At 31.6% G+C, this 22,367-nt stretch overlaps 1 protein-coding gene across 1 annotated transcript in view; it reads left to right on the top strand.

Moving 5' to 3' along the window:
- Window positions 1–21,955, top strand: part of LOC149531289 (disease resistance protein L6-like) — a 55,775-nt gene extending 33,820 nt beyond the window's left edge. The window contains exon 2 of the mRNA XM_089809274.1: window positions 21,595–21,955. Within this exon, the coding sequence (XP_089665400.1) occupies window positions 21,595–21,601 (7 nt within the window). The 3' untranslated portion in view covers window positions 21,602–21,955. The remainder of the gene's footprint in view (window positions 1–21,594) is intronic.
- Window positions 21,956–22,367: the final 412 nt, after the last annotated feature.

The raw sequence follows: 22,367 nt of genomic DNA, 5'->3' as shown, positions 1-22,367 counted from the left end.
ATTTGTGTCATTGAGTTAGTTGAGAAGACTGATTTAATGATGTCCCCTAAGAGGTTAATGTTTAATCATGTCAAATTATCAATAGTATTTGGGAGGCTTCTTAAAAGAGGGTACTCCAAAATAATCAACACTTTTGAAGTAAAAAAAGGTTGCATTGTAAATGGGCTATGAATTTTGCCTTTACTTTGAGTGCATGTCACAATTGTCAAAAGGAAAATATAGAAAATGCATGTGCCTGAATTATTGTAAGGGGTGCATTATCAATTGTGCTTGACATTCCAAATGTTTGGTTTAACATATTGATGAACCATGTATCTAAAAAGGATTCCTATAGAACTGGTGAGTATAATGGTTGGGTAGCCATGTATCTCAATAGAAAAGTTTATTTTTATATGAACCCAATAATCAATTTTGATACAAGAACAAAAGGATAAAGCTCTAGAGTGATGATAGTTTACTCATAGTGATGATTTGTGGTCACTAGAACCAGTGAGTGCTTGATTTGCGGTAATCCTAAAATTATTTGTGAGTCAGGTTTGTGGTGAGCCAAAATCACTTTAGTTTTAAGTTTTGGGTGATCTTGAAACCACTTGTGTGATTTTTTTGAAGTTCATGGTGAGCTTGAACCTACTTCAAAATTGCATCAATTAGGGGTAAATCATAAACACCCGAAGTGATTGTGATGCATGAGAACAATATGAATGACACTATTCGATAAGTGATTGTAAATGGGTACCTAACAAGGGGATGTGTACTAAAGGTTTCATGTGTAACAATGTAATGATGCAGATGCACATACAAGCTGGCAAGGTGGCCCACCTAGAGGAGTTTCTCAATTGTTGGGGAAACACACCATTTACAATTATCAAGGTTCCATTAGATTTTTCTTCCATAGACTAGACTTAACCTTGTGGTCACTGCTAAGTTCATAGTTCCTCTACTTACCACTCAAAAATTCCATTCTCTCAGTCTCCCTAACACTCCCCTAGCAGTGGCTTGGAGGACCCGATTGTCATTTTTCCTATCTATGATAGGGTTCTGGCTAGTTCCCATGTGCTCCTCCTTCTACTCCTGCTACCCCTAATTGGCCTTCCTCTATTCAAGACCCAAAGTGGTCATTCCCCTATCTAGACTTGGCAATCTCACCTTCTAGGGAAGAGGGAGAAGAAGAGAAACATAGGTTTCTGATGATGGGAGGGCTCCTCCTAAGCCACCAACCAAGCCCACTAATGTATGAGGTTCCGATGACTACCATGATCCACCTATCTCAATTGACATTGCATTAGCCTCCTAAGGACACTTTATATATTTTCTTTGATGAATAATTGTTAGCTTTCTAGCTCTATCATGTGAACTCTCATAGGGTGATCCTTGTATCCCCTTACCTCCTTTTTGTGAATATGTAACTTTAGTTAATAGAAAAATGACTATTCAAAAAAAATTTAGAAAATTGTTATTTAATATTAATCAGAAATAAAAATAATAATAAACTATTTTTTAAATTAAAAATTTATATAATCACATAATAAATATAATGTAAAAAGTTTAAATCAATATTTTATTTGTTAAATAAAAATTTTAAAAGAAAAATAAGTAAAATACTTAATTAAAATATAATATATCAATACTTTAGAACTCAAACTTAACTTATTTCAAATTTCTACACTCATATATGAGAAATCTCTCCTCAAACTAGAAGACCAAATAAGATAGTGTAAATAGACATGGAGGTGTAAACATAATGAGGCCATAGTAAGCCTCAATGTTTAGTGTGTGGTATTTAAATCATACTTATCAAATATAATTGAATAATTCTCAAATTGCAAGGGCAAGCAAGATATAAGAAAAGCTAATAGAAATAAAGGAGCAAGAAGGTAATGCATGGGAAAGAACCTAATATGAAAAGGTAGGCAACCCTTAAACATCACAAACTATAGATAAAATTAAGTTTTGAAAAAATAAGTCAACTTTGACTATTTAACATTTTTAATCTTCGAATGAAGCTTAGTGTGGGAATTTTAAACTGTCAAGAAAAGACATATTTTCCAAAATATGCACGATTTAAAATAAAGAAACTACTACAATAGCTATGCCAAGGTAGAAGAATTGACTAATTTCATAAATAAGAACAACCCTAGTAAAAAAAATTCCATTGACCAATGTGTTCAATGTGATTTCTTACATTCATTTCTCCAATTTTCCCTATTCAATCTCGATTGGAAAGGGGATGAATACTTGGCAATGTAGATAGAATTAAAGAACTTTTATCCTTTGTGAAATCAACTACAATTCCTTCATTGGAATGTGAATGTTGTTGAGAAAGTAGACAAGGATAGTCTTAGTTTCTCCAAATTTCAATATTGAATATAGGAAAGCAGAGAAATTATTGAGAACATAGATAGAATTTATGAATTTTGTGATGCTGGTGACGATTCCCTTCTTTACAATGTGCCCATCTCTTCTAGACTACTTTAATTTAATTAAATCTCTCAAGATGAGGGAATATGTGGGATGCTTTGTCCAACCCATATATTTAGACAGCCTTAGATTGTCAACATGTGCATTGTTGTCATCAATTTTCTTACATTAATCTCCAAATATTTTGTTGCTCTTGTAATAGGGGTTGACTCCCCTCTATACATAGGATTTGATCATCATTTCATTGGATTATTTTTCCTTATAGCATAAAAGAGAATGGTATAAAGAATGAAATAATTTTGGATACTACTAATTATAATAGTCACATTGGTCTTGTGCATGGCAAGTATAGCCAGGATAAGCTCACCCTTATTTTGATTACTTGCATTGATGACTTTGAGTGTTAATAATATTAGATTTCTATAAATTTATCTTCTTGGCTTGTGTAGTTGAGTGTTAAGTGTGTGAATGGATCATGTGTGAGTATCTTGAGTTATAGATATTTGTTACAAAAGTTAGATGTGATTGCAATAAGTAAACATAATTTGGAATGGAGGTGAGATGGCATGCTACTGTTTGCTTGATGTTTAGGTTGTTGAGGTTTATCAAGAAGAGTGTGCTAGTGCTAAAATGGTAGAATGCATTTGTGTCATTGAGTTACTTGAGAAGATTGATTGAATGATGTCCCCTAACAGGTCAATGTTCAGTCATGTCAAATTATTGATAGTATTTGGGAGGCTACTTAAAAGAGGGTAGTCTAGAATAATGAGCACTTTTGGAGTGAAAAAAAAGGCTACGTTGTGAACGGGCTATGCCTTGTCTTAACTTTGAGTGTATATCACAATTGTCAAAAGGAAATTCTAGAAAATGTATGTGCCTGTGTTATTGTAAGGGGTGCATTATCGGTTGTGCCCAATAGACCAAAGGTTTGGTTTAACATATTGATGAACCATGTATTAAAAGAGGATTCCTATAGAATTGGCGAGTATAGCAGTTGGGTAGCCATGTGTCTCGGTAGATGGAATTTTTAATATGGGCTTAGTAATTAGTTTTGATGCATGTACAGAAGGATAAATATCTAGAGTGATGATAGTTTCCCTATAGTGATGATTTTTTATCATTATACCTAGAGAGTGCTTGGTTTGTCATAATCCTAAAACCATTTGTAAGTGAGGTTTGTGGTGAGGAAAAATCACTTTACTCTAAATTTTGTAGTGATCTTGAAACCACTTGTGTGTTGTTTGTGAACGTCATGTTGAGATTGAAACTACTTCAAAATTGCATCAATTAGTGGTAAACCGTAAACATCCAAAGTGATTGTGATATATGGGACCAATATGAATGGTCAACATTATTTGATAAGTAATTGTAAATATATACCCAATATGAAAATGTATATGAAAGCTTGCATGTGTAACAATTTAATTGTGTGATAGATGTGCTAGCTAACAAGATGTCCCAACTAGAGTAGTTTTTCAATCATTGGGGCAATGCATTGTGTACAGTTGCACAGGTTCCACCAAATTTTTCTTCCATGAACCAAAATCTACCTCGTCGTTGCCACTGGGGTTGTAGTTTTTCTACTCACTACTCATGGATGCCACACTTCCAAGCTCTCTTTTGTTCCCCAAGTAGTGGCTTAAATTATCCTCTCACCGTATTGCCTCTTTATGGCAAGGTTATGGCTGGTTCCAATTTGGTCCTCCTATTGCTCCTTTTATCTCTAGTTGGCCTTCCTCTAGTCAAGACCCAAAGTGGCCATTCCCTCACCTAGACTTGCCAATCTCACATTCTAGGGTGGAGGGAGAAGAAGAAGAAAAAAAGATGTTGTTGATGATGGGTGGGCTCCTCTTGAGCCACCCAACAACCCTGCTAATGTATGGGGTTATGATGACTGCCATGAACCACCTCCTTTGTGTGGCACTACATTAGCCAACTAACGGCAGTTTATATATTTTATTTGATGAACAATCATTATCTTTTTTACACTATTGCATGATCTCTCGTAGGGTGAGCCTTATATCCCCTAACATTTTTTGTGTGAATATATAACTTTAGTTAATAGAAAAATGAATTTTCATAAAAACAAAACAAAAAAAGTTAATTATGATTGATTGGAAATAAAATAAAATAATCTTTTTAAAAACATAATAATAATTATACAATCACATAATAAATATAATATAAAAATTCAAATCAATACTTTTTTGATTAAATAAAATATGTAAAAGAATAATAAATAAATACTTTAGAACTCTAACTTAACGTATTTGGAATTTCTACACTCATATTTGAAAAATCTCTCCTCAAACTAGAAGATCAAATAAGATAGAATAAATAGACACAGAGTTGTAAATTTTATGAAGCCACACTAAGCCTCAACATTTAGTTTGTGATATTTAAACCATGCCTATCAAATAGAATTGAATAATTCTAAAATTGTAAGGACAAGCAAGATATAAGAAACGCCGATGGAACTAAAGGTGCAAGAAAGTAATGCACAATAAAGAAACCAATGTGAAAAGGCATGCCACCCTTTAACATCACACACTAAGGAGAATATTAAGTTGGGAAAAAGTAAGTCAACTTTGATTATTTAACACTTTTATTCTTAGACTAAAGCTTAGTGTGTGATGTTTAAGCTATCGAGAAAAGACATATCTTTCAAATAGTGCAAGATTTAAAATAAAACCACTACCGTAATAGTTATGCCAAGGTAGAAGAATCGACTACTTTCATAAACAAGAATGATCCTAGGAAAAACAATTCCACTAACCAACATGTTTGATGTGATTTCTTACCTTTGTTTCTCCAACTTTCCTTATTCAATCTTGGAAAGGGGACAAATATTTGGCAATTTAGTTAAAGAATTTTTACATTTTGTGAAATCGTTGATGATTCCTTCATTGCAATGATAATGTTGTTTGGCAAGTAGATAAGGATAGCCCTAGTTTCTCTAAATTTTGACATTAAATCTCAGAAAGTGGAGAAATTATTGTGAATGTAGATAGAATTTATGAATTTTTAATGTTTGTAAAGCTGGTGAGGATTCCCTTCTCTGCAATGTGTACTCGATCTCTTCTAGACTACTTCTTTAATTTAATTAAATATCTTAAGACAAGGGAATGTATGGGATAGTTTATCCAAGTCATATATTTACACAACCTTAGATTGTCAACGCATGTATTGTTGTCATCAATTTTCTCAAATTAATCTTCAAATGTGTTGGACGACTCATAGTAAAGTTAAAATAACAAGGGTTGTCCTCACTCTATACATAGGATTGTATCATCATTTCATCGCATTAGTTTTCCTTATAGCCTAAAAGAGAAGGCCAAAAATAATGAAATCATTTTGCATGCTGCTAATTATAATAGTCGCATTGATCTTGTGCATGGTAGGTATAGCTAGTATAAGCTCACCCTTACTTTGATTACTTGCATTGATGATTTTGACTGTTAATAATATTCAATTTCTATAAATTTATCTTCTTGGCTTGTATAGTTGAGTGTTAAGTTTGTAAATGAATCATGTGTGAGTATCTTGAGTTAGAGATATTTAATACAAAAGTTAGATGTGATTGAATTAAGTAAACATAATTTTGATTGGAGGTGAGATGACATGCTAAATTTTGTTGGATGTTTCGGTTGTTGACCTTTATCAAGAAGAGTGTGCTAGTGCTGAAATGGTAGAATGCATTTGTGTCATTGAGTTACTTGAGAAGAGTGATTGAATGATGTCCTCTTAGAGGTTAATTTTTAATCAATTCAAATTATTGACACTATTTAGCAGGCTTCTTAAAAGAGGGAAGTCTCAAATAATGGGCACTCTTGGAATAAAAAAATTTGTGTTGTGAATGGGCTATGCATTTTCTCTTAACTTTTAGTACATGCTGCAATTTCCAAAAGGAAACTATAGAAAATGCATGTGCTTGAGTTATTGTAAGAGGTGGATTGTCAATTTTGCCTGACATTCCAAAGGTTTGGTTTATCATATTGATGAACCATGTAACTAAACATGATTCCTATAGAATTGGTGAGTCTAGAAATTGGGTAGCCATGTGTCTTGGTAAATGGATTTATTTTTCTATGGACTTAGTAATTAATTTTTATGTAGGTAAAAAAGGATAAAGATCTAGAGTGATAATAGTTTCCCTCTAAGGATGATTTGTGGTAATTAGACCTAGGGAGTGCTTGGTTTGTGGTAATCTTGAAACCATTTGTGAGTGAGGTTTGTGGTTAACCAAAATCAGTTTACTCTAAAGTTTGTGGTGATCATGAAACCACTTGTGTGATGTTTCTAAAGTTAATGGCAAGGTTGAAACTAATTCAAAATTGCATTGGTTATGGGTAAACCATAAACATCCAAAGTGATTGTGATACATGGGAACAATATGAATGACATTATTTGATAAGTAATTATAAATGGGAACCTAAAGAGGAAATGTATACTAAAGCTTTCATGTGTAACAATATAATGATATAGATACACATACAAGCCATCAAGGTGGCCCACCTATAGTAGTTTCTCAATCATTGGAGCAACGCATCGTGTATGATTGCTTGGGTGCGACCAAATTTGGCTTCCATGAATTAGAATCTACCCTATGGCTACCACTTGGGTCATATTTCCTATTTTCACCACTCATGGATGCTACACTCTTAGGCTCACTACTGCTACCCTAGCAATGGCTTTCAATGTCCCTTTGTCTTATTACCTCTTTACAGTGAGGTTTTGGCAGGTTCTGAAATGTTCCTCTTGGTGCTCCTACTACCTCTAGTTGGCTTTCCTCTAGTCAAGACTCAAAGTGGAAATTCCCTTTCCTAGACTTGACGATCTCATATTCTATGGTGCAGGGAGAAGAAGATAAATAAAAAGATGTTTTTGATGATGGTTGGGCTCCTATTGAGCCAACCACCAACCCCGCTAATGTATGAGGTTCTGAAGATGGCCATGATCCACCTCCTTTGGTTGGCATTGCATTAGCCACCTTAGGGTAGTTCATATATTTTCTCTAATGAATAATTGTTAGCTTTCCAACTCTGTTGCATGAACTCTCGCAGGGTAATCTTTGTATCCCCTGACCTTTTTATTATGAATATGTAACTTTGGTTAATAGAAAAATGACTTTTCATAAAAATAAAATAGAAATTTTTTATGAATGATTGATTAGAAATAAAAAAAAGTTTAAAATATTTGAAAAATAATAATTATACAATCACATATTAAATAGAGTATAAAATTTTAAATCAATAAATTTTTGATTAAATAAAAGATGTAAAAGAACAATAAATAAATTATTTTATTAAAATATAATTAATGAATACTTTAGAACTCAAACTTAACTTATTTGAAAATTTTCCACTCATATTTAAGAAATCTCTCCTCAAACCAGAAGATCAAATAAGGCAGAGTAAATGGATACAAAGTTCTAAATTTTATGAGGCCACACTAAGCCTTAACATTTAGTGTGTGATATTTATACCATGCCTATCCAATATAATTGAATAATTCTCAAATGGAAAGGGCAAGTGAGATATAATAAACATTAATGAAAATAATTGTGCAAGAAAGTAATGTAGGGGGAAAAAGTCAATCTGAAAAGACAGGGAACTCTTAAACATCACACACAAAGGAGAAAATTAAGTTTGGAAAAAAAATCACCTTTGACTATTTAACACTTTTAGTCTTAGAATGAAACATAGGGTGTGATATTTATGCTCTAAAGAAAAGAGATTGCTTCCAAAGAGTTAAATATTTAAAATAAAAGCACTACCAGAATAGGAATGCCAAAGTAGAAAAATTGACTACTTTCATCAACAAGAACGACCCTAGGAAAAACAATTCCACTCACAAACGGGTTCAATGTGACTTCTTACCTTTGTTTCTCCAATTCTCCCTATTCAATCTCGGAAAGGGGATGAATGTTTGGCAATGTAGATAAAATTAAAGAATTTTAATCCATTGTGAAATTGTAGACGATTCCTTCATTGCAATGAGAATATTGTTGAGAAAGTAGATAAGGATAGCCTTAGTTTCTCAAAAATTAAAAATTAAATCTCGGGAAGTGGAGAAATTGTTGATAACATAGATATAATTCATGAATTTGTAATGTTTGTGAAGCCAATGAGAACTCCCTTCTTTACAATGTTGCGATCTCTTCTAGACTACATTAATTTAATTAAATCTCTCAAGACGAGAGAATGTGTGGGATAGTTTGTCCAAGCCATATACTAAGACAACTGTAGACTGTCAATGCGTGCATTGTTGTCACCAATTCTCTCAAATTAATCTCCAAATGTTTTGGATGGCTCGTAGTAAAGTTAAAATAATAGGGATTGACTCCCCTCTATACATTAGATTGGATCATCATTTCATCACCTCATTTTTTCTTATCGTATGAAAGAGAAGGGCAAAGACAATGAAATCATTTTGTATGCTACTAATTATAATAGTCGCATTGGTCTTGTGCATGGTAGGTGTAGCCACTATAAGCTCACCCTTATTCTGATTACTTGCATCGACAATTTTGACTATTAATAATATTAGATTTCTATAAATTTATCGTCTTGGCTTTTGTAGTTGAGTGTTAAGTGTGTGAATGGATCGTGTGTGAGTATCTTGAGTTATAGAATTTTTTTTACAAAAATCATATGTGATTGCGTTAAGTAAACATAATTTGGATTGGAGGTGAGATGGCATGCTACCATTCGTTTGATGTTTAGGTTGTTGATATTTATCAAGAAGAGCATGTTAATGCTTAAATGGTAAAATGCATTTGTGTCATTGAGTTACTTGAGAAGAATGATTGAATGATATCTCCTAAGACGCTAATGTTTAATTGTGTCAAATTATTGATAGTATTTGGGAGGCTACTTATAATAGGGTAGTATCAAATAATGATAATATTTCGAGTAAAAAAAGCTTTCCCTGTGAATGCACTATGCATCTTGTCTCAACTTTAAGTGCATGCCACAAATGTCAAAAGGAAAATATAGAAAATGTGTGTGCCTGAGTTATTTTAAGGGGTGTATTATCAGTTGTGCTCGACATTCCAAAGGTTCGATTTAACATATTTATGAACCATGTATCTAAAAAGAATTCCTATAGAGTTGGCAAGTATAGTGATTGGGTAGCCAATGTGTCTTGGTAGATGGATTTATTCTGATATGGATTTAGTAATCAGTTTTGATGCAGGTACAAAAGGATAAAGATCTAGAGTGTTGATAATTTTTGTCTAGTGATGATTTGTGGTAATTAGACCTAGAGAGTGATCTTGATAAATCACTTTACCTTGAAGTTTGTGGTGATTTTGAAACAACTTGTGTGATGTTTGTGAAGCTCATGGTGAGATTGAAACTACTTCAAAATTGCATCGGTTAGGGGTAAATCATAAACACCCAAAGTGATTGCGATACATGGGAACAATATGAATTTCATCATTTGATAAGTAATAGTAAATGGGTGCCTAATAAGGCAATGTATACTAAATCTTGAATGTGTAATAATGTGATGATGTAGATACACGTACAAGCCAACAAGGTGGCTCACCTATAGTAGTTGGTCAATAATTGGGGCAATGTGCTATGTATGGTTTCTTAGGCTCCACAAAAATTTGCTTCCATGGATGGGAGTTCACCCCGTGACCACCACTGGGGTCGAAGTTCCTCTACTCACCACTCATGGATGCCACACTTTTAGGCTCCCTACCACTCCCCTAGCAATGGCTTTGAGGATCCTTTTGTCGTATTACTTTTTCACATCGGGGTTTGGTTGGTTTCCATTTTCTCCTCTTGCTACCTATAGTTGGCCTTCCTCTAATCAAGACCCAAAGTGGTCATTCTATAACCTAGACCTGGCAATCTAACATTCCAGGGTGGAGGGAGAAGAAGAAAAAGAAAAATATGTTGCTAATGATGGGTGAGCTCCTCTTGTGTAACACCCTGCCAAGGCATCCAAAGAATTAACCTAAAGTTTCACTAAGTCTAGAAACATTTTTTTAATTTTAAATGAAAGTTAAACTACAACATACATTTATTAACGGAAGCAATAACATCATTCAACTGAAAGTAAACATAAATGTACATAACAGGTTACATTCTTCATGGACCCCTTACCATTGAATCACATCTAACATAACTAATTATGTTTCCATCTAATACTACATCCACATGAAATAATAATGAAAATTCCAACATTCATAAATTACATTTCCGAATGGTCAATCATCCACTGCACATGTCACAGGGTATTAAAGGCTTAAAAGAATATACATCTATGTAAATAAAGTACATCATCATACTAACTCTAATCCATGATGCAATAACATAAATGAAACCGCAAATCATACATGATATATCATCATAGGAGATAACCATAAATCACAAACATAACTAACTAAGTGCACGGTTCCTCCCAATCATAAATAGCATCATTAGACCATCATGGGCCCTAGCCATCCCTCCTTGCATAACATCCCAAGTCACCAAAGAGATCATTGATATTAACACAGTAGGAATGTCACTCCTAAATCATACTACATCATATGCAGAAAGATATCTAACATACAAAATAAAGCATAAGATAACATCATCTAAAATATGCAAATCATCAACATAAGGATACATGTCCACCATCAAAATCAAAGAATGCATCAACCATGGTGTCTCAGACGGATCTCAAATAGTAAGAGTGAAAAAGAACTACCACTCAACTGCGTGGAACCTAAATGGTCCACTCCCACCACGTTGAGGAGATACTCTCAAGTCCCAAATAGGTTATCAATCTCATAGCACAAATACTCTCTAAGTCCAGGAATCCTAAAAGTATAATAACTCAAAGGTTCCAATCAAAAAACCAACATCTAATCCTAGAGGCACACAAAGACATGTAGGAAACCTACTATGCAAGCGGAAAAGTTTCATCATATGGATCACACTAGAGTTACCCTGGTAGTCTCTCAATGGACCTTGACCCCCTAGTGATCCCTACGCGGCCACTAGTATCCTCTCGTACTAACGAGGCATAATATGGAATGCAAGGTCACAAACAAGTGTTCTCTCTACTCCTGTCCTAGTCTATACTAGCACTGGAGGCATGGGCGAGAACATACAATTATCTTATTAGGTTCATTTAATCCCCATTTAGTGTAAATATTTTCACTTATTAAATAACTTACAATGAGTTACCTTGGTAGCCACTTAGGGCCCCGGGCCCCATTGCAAGCCACTTCCTAACACTACAAGTAGATAACCTACCCTAAGCTCATGGAATCATAAATCACAAAATCATCATAGTCCTATACAAGTGACTGGAAAATACCGAAAGATAATCCAAAATAAAAGCATCAAATCTCCATGAGCAGCTGAAAAGCATCTATTAATAATCATGACCACAATAGTTCTCTACTGGCAACTGAAGGTATCACTGATAATCACAATATCTATTTGGTTCTCAATAAGCAACCAAAAAGTATCTCAAAGTAATACTGATCGAAGACTCCAAAAATGGTCGAGTCAAAACATGTCACAACATGACAACATCAAGAAATAAATCAACACTTCAGTCCCATCATGGTGACTGGAAATTAATCCAAGGATAACTGATCGATGACTAAAAATTGGTTAAGTCAAGTGTCTTAGATACATATAACTCAGCTTCAGTCAAGAAGACTAATAAGCAATAACAATCAGTAAATACAAACATCTCATAGAGCACACCATCACATTACCATGGTTGGGTTTAGAAAGATTGAGATCAAATAACATCAACATGCCATCACATTCACATAACCCTCGAGCCTCTGGTTACAACCTAAGACTCGTCAAAGCTAGGACAAACCCCAAAATCCTAAAACACATATAGAGAAAACACAATGCAAGCACATGTTTTGGTTGCTAAAATTACATAGTTGAATACAATGTGGAGGTCTCAATTTTCATTTCCAAATATATATTTCATGTGTATAAGATTCTTCATTAATCTACAAGTCAACCCATCTATCCCCTTGATTATGATATAGAGCAATCCCCTAAGTAATCAAAAGATAATTATTTACTTATTTAAACCATTGAACTCATTTCCTTTGACTTCCAATAATATCACTCGCAATAGTTTACAATAACTAGTGTTACTAATAATTAAATACAACCCCATTGATTCCAAGAACAAATTCCATTGTTCAAATCATTGGAATAAAACTTATCAGTTTTCAATTAATCAATTTGCAATTTCGCTAACACTAATATTATCGATGATCACTCAATTACACCCATTGCTTAAATAAATTTGATTAATGAAATTGAATAACCATTACATACCTATATTAGCAACTTCATTAACAATTTGAATTAATAATTTAATAATAACTAATAACAAGTTATATTAAATTAAGTTACAAATTCTCCATTATTTTCTAATTGTTCTAATAATATACCGTTTATATAAATGTTATTTGAAAATGACTCCTATAGAATTCCGCATTGTAGATTTTAACATAAGAAGTTACCAATTCTTTTCAATATCATCTTTCCCTTAATAATTCAATTCAATTAAATAATTAAATTAAACCTATATTGTTAAACTACAATATTACGAAATAATTTATTATTAAAAGAAAAGGTTTATTGACACAATTCATTTATCAAATATAATATTTATTAATTATTAATAACATATTTATGTATACACACACACACACACACACACACACACACACATACGTACATAAATATATATATATATATATATATATATATATAATTATAATAATAACATTATAAAATTTAAAATGTAAAAACTCAATATCAAATACTATCATGGGTACACTACTTGCACAAGTACCCTGTGACCCATGATTGTGAACTGACATTAATGTCAGTGGGGAGCAAGATAAATTAAATACAATTCATACCCATGTTTTAAAAAATGGTCGCAGGCTTATATAAATCCCATGGACTTTATTTGAAAACAAAGCCTTGCAGCCCGTGGGTTGTAGGGACCCTGCGTACTCGTGGGTACTCTGTGACTTACGCAGGTACACCGTCGATAGTTGGGGGGTACGTGGGGTCCCGTCCTAAAGTCTTTTTTTTTAATTTTAATTTTTTTCATAAACATTTTCCACATAACGATTTTAATATCAACGATTTAAAAGAATTTTCAGAACTAATACATGCATATATATATATATATATATATATATATATATGTATGTATATGTATATATACATATATGTATATGTATATATACGTATATGTATATGTATATATACATATATGTATATATGTATAAATATATGCAGCTTGTTAATACGCATTTTAGTATTTTATAATAAATATAAACATATATTTGTGTGTGTGTGTGTGTGTGTGTGTGTGTGTGCAAAAAATTAGTATATTTTTAAAGAGAACATATACATAATGTTTAAATCAAAAAGGGCTTTTCAATTTGGTGAATTAAGAATTTTTTTGAAAAGGTAATTGTTCTCTAAATTTACCCATTAGCCCTTTAAAATAGGTTTATCCATACACATCTGAAAACCCTAGCCCCATAGTTTCCTCAGATCTATGCATATGAAAATTTCTTATATGGAATTTAACTACCCATAACAAGATGCATACAACCAAGATATGAAAATTCTCAGAAAGCAATCAGAAGACACGAGGAAGACATGAAGTGCAAGAAGTGAAAATAACATAGGTGAAATCACAAGTGTCTACCTAGACACTGATGCTAAAACACTTCTCCTCAGAATCTACAGAGCAAGCTCCTTCCTTCTCCAATGTTCTTGAGTCCTCCGAAACACGCTTTCCAAACCCTCTCCCCGAGCTTCTAGGAGTGCATGAATATAAAGAACTCTCAGGAAGCACCTAGAATGTCTCTAGAAACCACCAGAAGGTGTTGACAACTAAGTATGAGTTTTTTCCAACCTTCTAGATGAGTCACAAGATTGTAGACACCATGTGCTTAATTAGAGTGCAAACTCTTGTGTTGTCAACATGACAACTCCCAAGAGCTCACATACTCCCATGTGAATGAATAATGCATATTAATTTATTTAATATTCACTTTATTGATTTATTTAAATTAATTTATTAATTTTACATCTCATTCACTCACTTTAATAAATCCACTTGTTTTATCTTAATATATTTATATTTAATCACATGCACACATCATGCAATCTAGAATCTTTTAATAATGTTAATATCCTGTCCACTTTTAAATTCATTCTCAAAATTTAATTGATAAATATTTATTAACTTAAATAAATATTATCACACTCGAACTTTAAAATTATAACTTTTATCTCCAAATTAATTCTTTTTATTTAATTAATTTTCCATTTAATTAAACCATTAATTAAATATTTTAATTAGGCTTAATTAATAGAAAATACACCAAAGACTCATAAAATAAAATATGAAAAATCCATTATAGCACAACACATACAAAATCAAGCCAACAGGGTTAATATCACGAATTATGTCATCTGACGCATTCAGAGGGTACTCAACTTAGATACTTGTCCTAATTTCCAATTAGGACAAGTGGCTTAAAGGGTTGAGATTTGGACTTGAGAATTTATCTCCCCTCTCTTACCATTAAGATAATGTGATAGGGTACGCTTATCTTGGCAATTCAGGCAAGTCGATATCCGGTACCTGCAACCTACATAAAATCCACGCATGTACAAGTACAATATATACTAAGCTAAACAAGCAATGGCAGGAAGTGGTGCATCACCTCCCTTCCTTAACCACATCAGAAATGCCATACATAAAGAAAACAAACACGCACACCATACAGATGCAAGTATGGGGTAAGTATCCATAAGAAAACACATGATAATAAACCATCTAGCTAATCACCATCAATAACTGAAATCAATGAATAATCATCATACATAGATGAACTATAAAGTGCCAAATAATCTTATCATATAATAAACTAAATCTGAAACAATATCTGATAATCTCAAAACATTTCCACTATTAATCATCAACATAAAACTAGCCTTAAAAGAGTTAGACAATAATAGCAAAAATGCAAACTAGGGGTAGGCACTACATCTTGAGCCACCCACCAACCCCACTAATGTATGGGGTTCTGATGACTACCATGATCCACCTCTTTCGGTTGGCACTACATTAGCCACCTAAGGGTAGTTTATATATTTTCTTTGATGAATAATCATTAGCTTTCTTGCTCTATTGCATGATCCCTCGTAGGGTGATCCTTGCATCCCATGGCCCTTTTTTTGTGAATATGTAACTTTAGTTAATAGAAAAATGAATCTTCATAAAAAAAAATAGAGAATTCTTATTTACGATTGATTAGAAATACAAATAGTTAATTTTTAGAAAATTATTATTATTATTATACAGTCACATAATAAATATAATATAAAAATTTTAATCAATAATTTTTTGATTAAATAAAAGATGTAAAAGAACAATAAATAAAATATTTTATTAAAATATAATAAATGAATACTTTAAAACTCAAACTTAACTTAATTCAAATTTCTGTACTCATATTCGAGAAATCTCTCCTCAAACTAGAAAATCAAATAAGACAAGTAAACAGACATGTATTTGTAAATTTAATTAGGCTACACTAATCCTCAACATTTTGTGTGTGATATTTAAACCACGCCTATCAAATATAATTGAATAATTCTCAAATTGTGAGGGCAAGCAAGATATAAGAAATGCCAATGGAAATAAAGGTGCAAGAAAGTAATGCATAGTAAAGAACACAATGTGAAAAGATAGCCCTTAAACATCACACACTAAGGAGAAAATTAAGTTAAGAAAAACTTAGTCAACTTTCACTATTTAACACTTTTAGTCTAAAAATGAAGCTTAGTGTGTGATTTTTAAGCTATAAGGAAAAGACATAGCTTTCAAGTATATAATTTAAAATAAAACTACTACTGTAATAGCTATGCCAAGGTAGCAGAATCGATTACTTTCCTAAACAAGAACGAACCTAGGAAAAACAACTCCACCGACCAACATGTTCGATGCAACTTCTTACCTTCATTTCTCCAATTTTCTTGATTCAATCTTGGAATGGGGACAAATCTTTGGCAATGTATATAGAATTAAAGAATTTTTTTCCTTTGTGAGATCACTGACGATTCCTTCATTGCAATGTGAATATTGTTGAGAAAGTAACTAAGGATAGCCTTAGTTTCTCTAAATTTCAATATTAAATCACTTAAAGCAGAGACATTATTGAAAAAGTAAATAGAATTTATGAATTTGTAATGTTCATGAAGTTGGTCAGGATTCCCTTCATTGCAATGTGTGAATCTCTTCTAGACTACTTTAATTTAATTAAATTTTTCAAGACAAGGGAATGTGTGGGATGGTTTGTCCAAGCCATATATATTTAGACAACCTTAGATTGTCAACACATGCATTTTTGTCATCACTTTTCTCAAATTAATCTCCAAATATTTGGGACAACTCATAGGAAAGTTAAAATAATAGGGGTTGACTCCCATCCATCATTATTTCATCATATCAGTTTTGGTTATCGTATAAAAGTAAAGGGAAAAGATAATGAAATTGTTTTGCATGCTGCTAATTATAATAGTCAAATTGGTCTTGTGCATGGCAGGTATAGCTAGTATAAGTTCACCTTTATTCTAATTGATTTCATTGACAATTTTGACTATTAATAATATAAGATTTCTACAAATTCATCTTCCTAGCTTGTGTTGTTGAGTATTAAGTGTAAGAATAGATCATGTGTGAGTGTCTTGAGTTATAGATATTTGTTACAAATTTTAAAAGTTAGATGTGATTGCATTAAGTTAAAAAAAAATTGGATTGGAGGTGAGATCACCTTCTACACTTTGTTGGATGTTTCGGTTGTTAACCTTTATTAAGAAGAGTGTGCTAGTGCTGAAATGGTAGAATGCATTTGTGTCATTGAGTTACTTGAGAAGAATAATTGAATGATGTTCCCTAAGAGGCTAATGTTTAATCATGTCAAATTATTGATAGTATTTGGGAGGCTGCTTAAAAGAGGACGGTCTCAAACAAGAGACACATTGCATCAAAGTTCATGCCAATAGTTAGGAAAGAAGGAACTTAGAGAGTGAAATATATGAAGAGAGTTAAAGAGATATATTCCTCATAATAGTTAGAAAAGGAGGAAAATGGGGATTTTTATATATGAAGACAAATTGAAAAGAGAGATAATGATAATAGAGATTTATTGATAGAAATGAAGGATACAAAGATATTTAAAAGAGAGAGAATGATATGTTATTATAGGGACAATGAAAAGAGCTAGTTTGAAGAGAATTTAAAAAAGATTAAGGATTATATTATATTAAGAAATATTTAAATCTCAATTATAAAATTGAGTTAAATCAATGAAGTATTTATTTCTACATTTTCCAATATAAATTCAAATATTAAAATTTAAAATATAAATTGTTGACTTCTTGATCCAAACCAACAAAAGAGTTAGTATGTTTGAAGAATAATATTAGTTTTACAAATTTTTTAATGCAAAAATGAATTAAAACAAGATTGAAAAAGAATAGCTAGCTAAACATAGTGCGAAAAAAGTTAGCATTTTGGGTAAAAGCACAAACCTGTGACACCCTTTTATAAAGGAAAAGGATATTAGAACTTAAACGGTTCAACTTTAATGGTGAAAAAGTGACATTTGTGTTTAAAATTTGATGATGATGTAAACTAATGAAATGTGTAAAATTGGATGAAGTTTATGCTTGCAATTTTTTATTTTTTTATTTAGTCAAAATTTTATCCTTTTGGTAATTTTTAAAGTCTATTTTTAAATGTTGAAAATGTAGAGTTTTGTTCCCACCAAACAACTATATGCAAATGATCATTTTTTGGTATGATTTTGAACCATATTATAGTTGACATGTATACCTAGTGGACAATTTTTTTTTTTTTGATTTTGGACTCATATGTTTCAAGTTATAAGTGTTCAAAGTCAAACTTATTAGAAATTGACAATTTCTTTTCCCACCAAACATTTTCTATCAAATCTACATTATTTTTTTTTTTTTTTTAAATTGCATATTGTCGAAAATGACTCTCTCCTCTAGAGATACGCATAAATTTTTTATTTTTTGAACATGATTTACTATTTGATTTTCTTTTTTTGAATAGACATCTTGTTGAATCTTAAAAGACCTACTTATAATATTTTATAAATATAACATATTTTAAATAATCAAAATACTACAAAATATATATGACCATAATCTTGACTCCAAGATCTACAAAAGAGTATTTTTAGTTTTTAAAAAAACTTCAATTTGGATGGAGAAATTAGTATTCAAAGTGATTTTCTTTTTAAAATTATATTTTTTTTTTATGTGGCTACCACTTAAGATGCCACATAGGTAGTTGCAGCTGAAAGGGTTTCGGTTATAACCCTTTTGGCCATAACTCCTGTTGGCCCAAAAAACTGCCAGCAATTACTTTGGTGGTTTCATATATAAAATAATTTGATTTTAATTTTGATTTATAATTTAAATTATGCAAACTGAATTGCAAAATTTAAAGGAGCATTTTCAAAAATATATATTTTTTGAAGCCATGTTTATCAATTATTTCCTGGAGTTTAACGAAAATTACAAAGGATCATCAATAAGGTATTTTTTTTCACCCAGTTATTTTATGTACTCTATATTGAAGTATAGAAATATATTTCTAGTGGAATCTAAATTAAAATATTTTCTTGTAGGCCAAAGTATTGAATGGGTAATAAAAAGGCTAGATCAAGGAAATATGATAGAATAAGAGATGACAAAATGAAAGGTCATACAAAACATAATCAAAATGAACCTATTGAAGTTAATGAAGAAGATGAGATTCATGAAGAGGACAAGATTCATGAAGATGAAAAAATTGGTAGTTCTAATGATAGAAACATATTATTAGGTGTAGGAAATTTGATGGATTTGGATGATGACCTACTTTTTAGTCAAATTTCATCTATACAAATGGTAAAAGAGAACACTATTAAAATGCATTGCCAAGACATGTGGGATGAATATTTAAAAAACAAAAGTATATTTGGAAAGGCACAATTATTTGTCAAGTTATTTAGGAGAAAATATATAAGGCCTATTTTGGAGTTTTTGGGTGTTGATAATAGAAAAAACCATGTGCATAATGTTAATAAAACAATAGTTGAAAATTTGTAAACTTCTTATAACAAAATTGACAACATAACTTGAGGAGATGATTTGAACACTACACATAGAGTGTTGTTGACTATTATATCTAGTAGAAGGTTGACACATAGAAAAAAAGTATGTGCAACTTATAATTTACTACATATATCTAGAAGAACTATTCAAAGATACATTATGAGGGGAAATATGCTAGATGAAAACATTGAGAATAATTGGGGAAATATTTGTAGAGTTCCTCAAAAGGACAAAATTTTGGAAGCTGTAAAAAGATAGGTTATTTAATTTTGGACCACAGTGTCTTGTGTTTCTTCCAATAGACGTGATACTATACAAATCAAAGATCAAGAGATAGGGGCTAACATTGAACATCCAAACCATTTAATAGATATAACACAAAGTGAATTATTTCAAACATTTAAGCAAGAATTTTGAAATGTGAAAACATATTAGAGAATGTTTGAGAGTCAATGTCCTACCTTTGTATGCATAAATAAGATACATGAAACTTATTGTTGAAACCATGTTGAATTTGGTCTACACTTGCAATCATATAGAAAATTTATGGTAGTAATTGATCCAAATTTGGTCATCCCTAATAGTATGTCACAATTTCTGAAGTCTATATTATGTGAAAAATTAGAAAATTAAAACAAATTCAAAGTAAAATACATCATAAATCAATGTCCAAATTGTGGAGATATATCTAAATCTCCACTACAAAATGAGAATATTGATGAATTGACACTAGTTTCATGGATGAGATATGAATATGAGACATACCAAAATAAGATAGAAATTGAATCCCAAAAATATATATTGAAGGAGAGTGAATTGTGGTATGATGAGTTTATGAACTGTAAGTTTCATCCATTGATATATCCACATATCCAACACTGTCATGCTATACAATGGCAAGCTAAACAATTTCATGATTCATAAAATTGTTTTCCACCTATTTGTATTCTTTCAATTGTAGATTTTTTTGAGAACTATACATGTTCACCTCAAATAGAGCTTCAAGGGCAATATTTTTATTCTGAACAAGTTACAATATTTGTGCAAGTGACTTATAGACATGCACAATTTGAGGTGGATGCGATAGAAAGTTCAGAGGAAAATGAGTGCATTATCATCAAGGAGGTTCATTTTTATATTAGTGATGATAGAGTTCGTGATAGGAGCTATGTCAATCATTATTTTGCAATATTCTTGGAGATCTTAGAAATCATGGAATAAATGTTTCAGAGCAATGGATCTAGTATGATGGTTGTGCAAGTTAGTGTATGTATACATGTACATTTTTTATTTAACTTTAAATGTAAAACTTATCTTGATTTGTACATGTATTTCAATTTGATTTATATAATTATTTTTTAATCTCATTTCATGGACTCATAGGACAATTTAAATCTGCAAAAGCATTTAATTGGTTAGCCATGTAACATGCTAGAAGCAATGTTAGGTTTTTGTGGAACTTCTTTGAAAGTGAACATGGAAAATGGGAGCACGATGGAGTAGGAGCATGTATAAAGTGCACACTTTGACAACATGAACTTGCAAGTACATATGTACATACATTTAGTGTGTTCTTGATCTACTTATAACATACATACATGTATAGATTCTCTCTCTCTCTCTCTCTCTCTCTCTCTATATATATATATATATATATATGTATGTATGTATGTATGTATGTATGTATGTATGTATGTATGTATGTATGTTATTGAAGGTAATTGGATAAATAGTGCACAAGAAATTGTTGAATGGTGCGAAGATCATTTTACTACTCAAGATATTGAATACAATAAGCATTATTTTTTAGAACTGAAAGGTACAACTATTAAATATATTTATTTATTTGATATAATACATGTATGTGTGTACATATTCTTATAATTCAAGTTTTTAATTAAATTATCTATATTTGTAACAGATATAGATTGGTCTAATCCTTATAATTGTCAAATGATTTCAGGTATTAGAAGTTTACATCAGGTGGTGAATACAGGGCACCACAAACCCCTAGTGATTAAAGTACGAGAAAAATCATATTTTTGTGATGACTGTATGAAGGAAAATCCAATGAGCCTATGTGAAAATATTGCGAGTGGATATGTTTTAGATCGGGATCTGAAGGACATAGTCAGAAAGCCTCATTTTGAAGATGCTGATATTGACGTTTACATTCATGAGCCCATATATTTAGCTGATTATGAGCATGTTTTTGATTTAGTTATGCTAGGTTTGTGGTATATGTACATATATATGACAGACATGTATGTTCATTAAATTTGTCACTTTATAAATACATATATTTTTATGTACATTGCAGGAGATATTTTTGTTGTCCAAGCCTTAGTAGATAATGTAGAAAATGTAGACTATTATCTTCTAAAATGCACAAAATCAAAACACAAGCTACTAGAAGGAACTATAGATGCTAATGGATAGTAATATCCATTTGGATTAGTTGTTGTTGAAGGAACATATTATCAACAAATCAGGATAACCAATAGTGGTATTGAATTTATTGAATACATGCCTAGAGAAAAGGTTTTACAATACAGTAACCATGTTGTAGCGACAAAGTTGCAATTCAACGCAATACCAAGAAGAGGATGTCATCGAAATAAAAAGTGGAAATTTCCTATTGTAGAGCATGAAAATATTCTAGAGATAATGAAAAATAGAGAGGATCCTAACAATACAATGCTTGTGGAGCTCTAGTTCAGAGCTATTTGTACTTAT

This window comes from Cupressus sempervirens, chromosome 11 (genome assembly GCF_028749045.1).
Source record: "Cupressus sempervirens isolate cs-2001-9-10 chromosome 11, ASM2874904v1, whole genome shotgun sequence".
NCBI classification, from domain to species: domain Eukaryota; kingdom Viridiplantae; phylum Streptophyta; class Pinopsida; order Cupressales; family Cupressaceae; genus Cupressus; species Cupressus sempervirens.
This window is presented reverse-complemented; position numbering and strand designations above follow the sequence as displayed.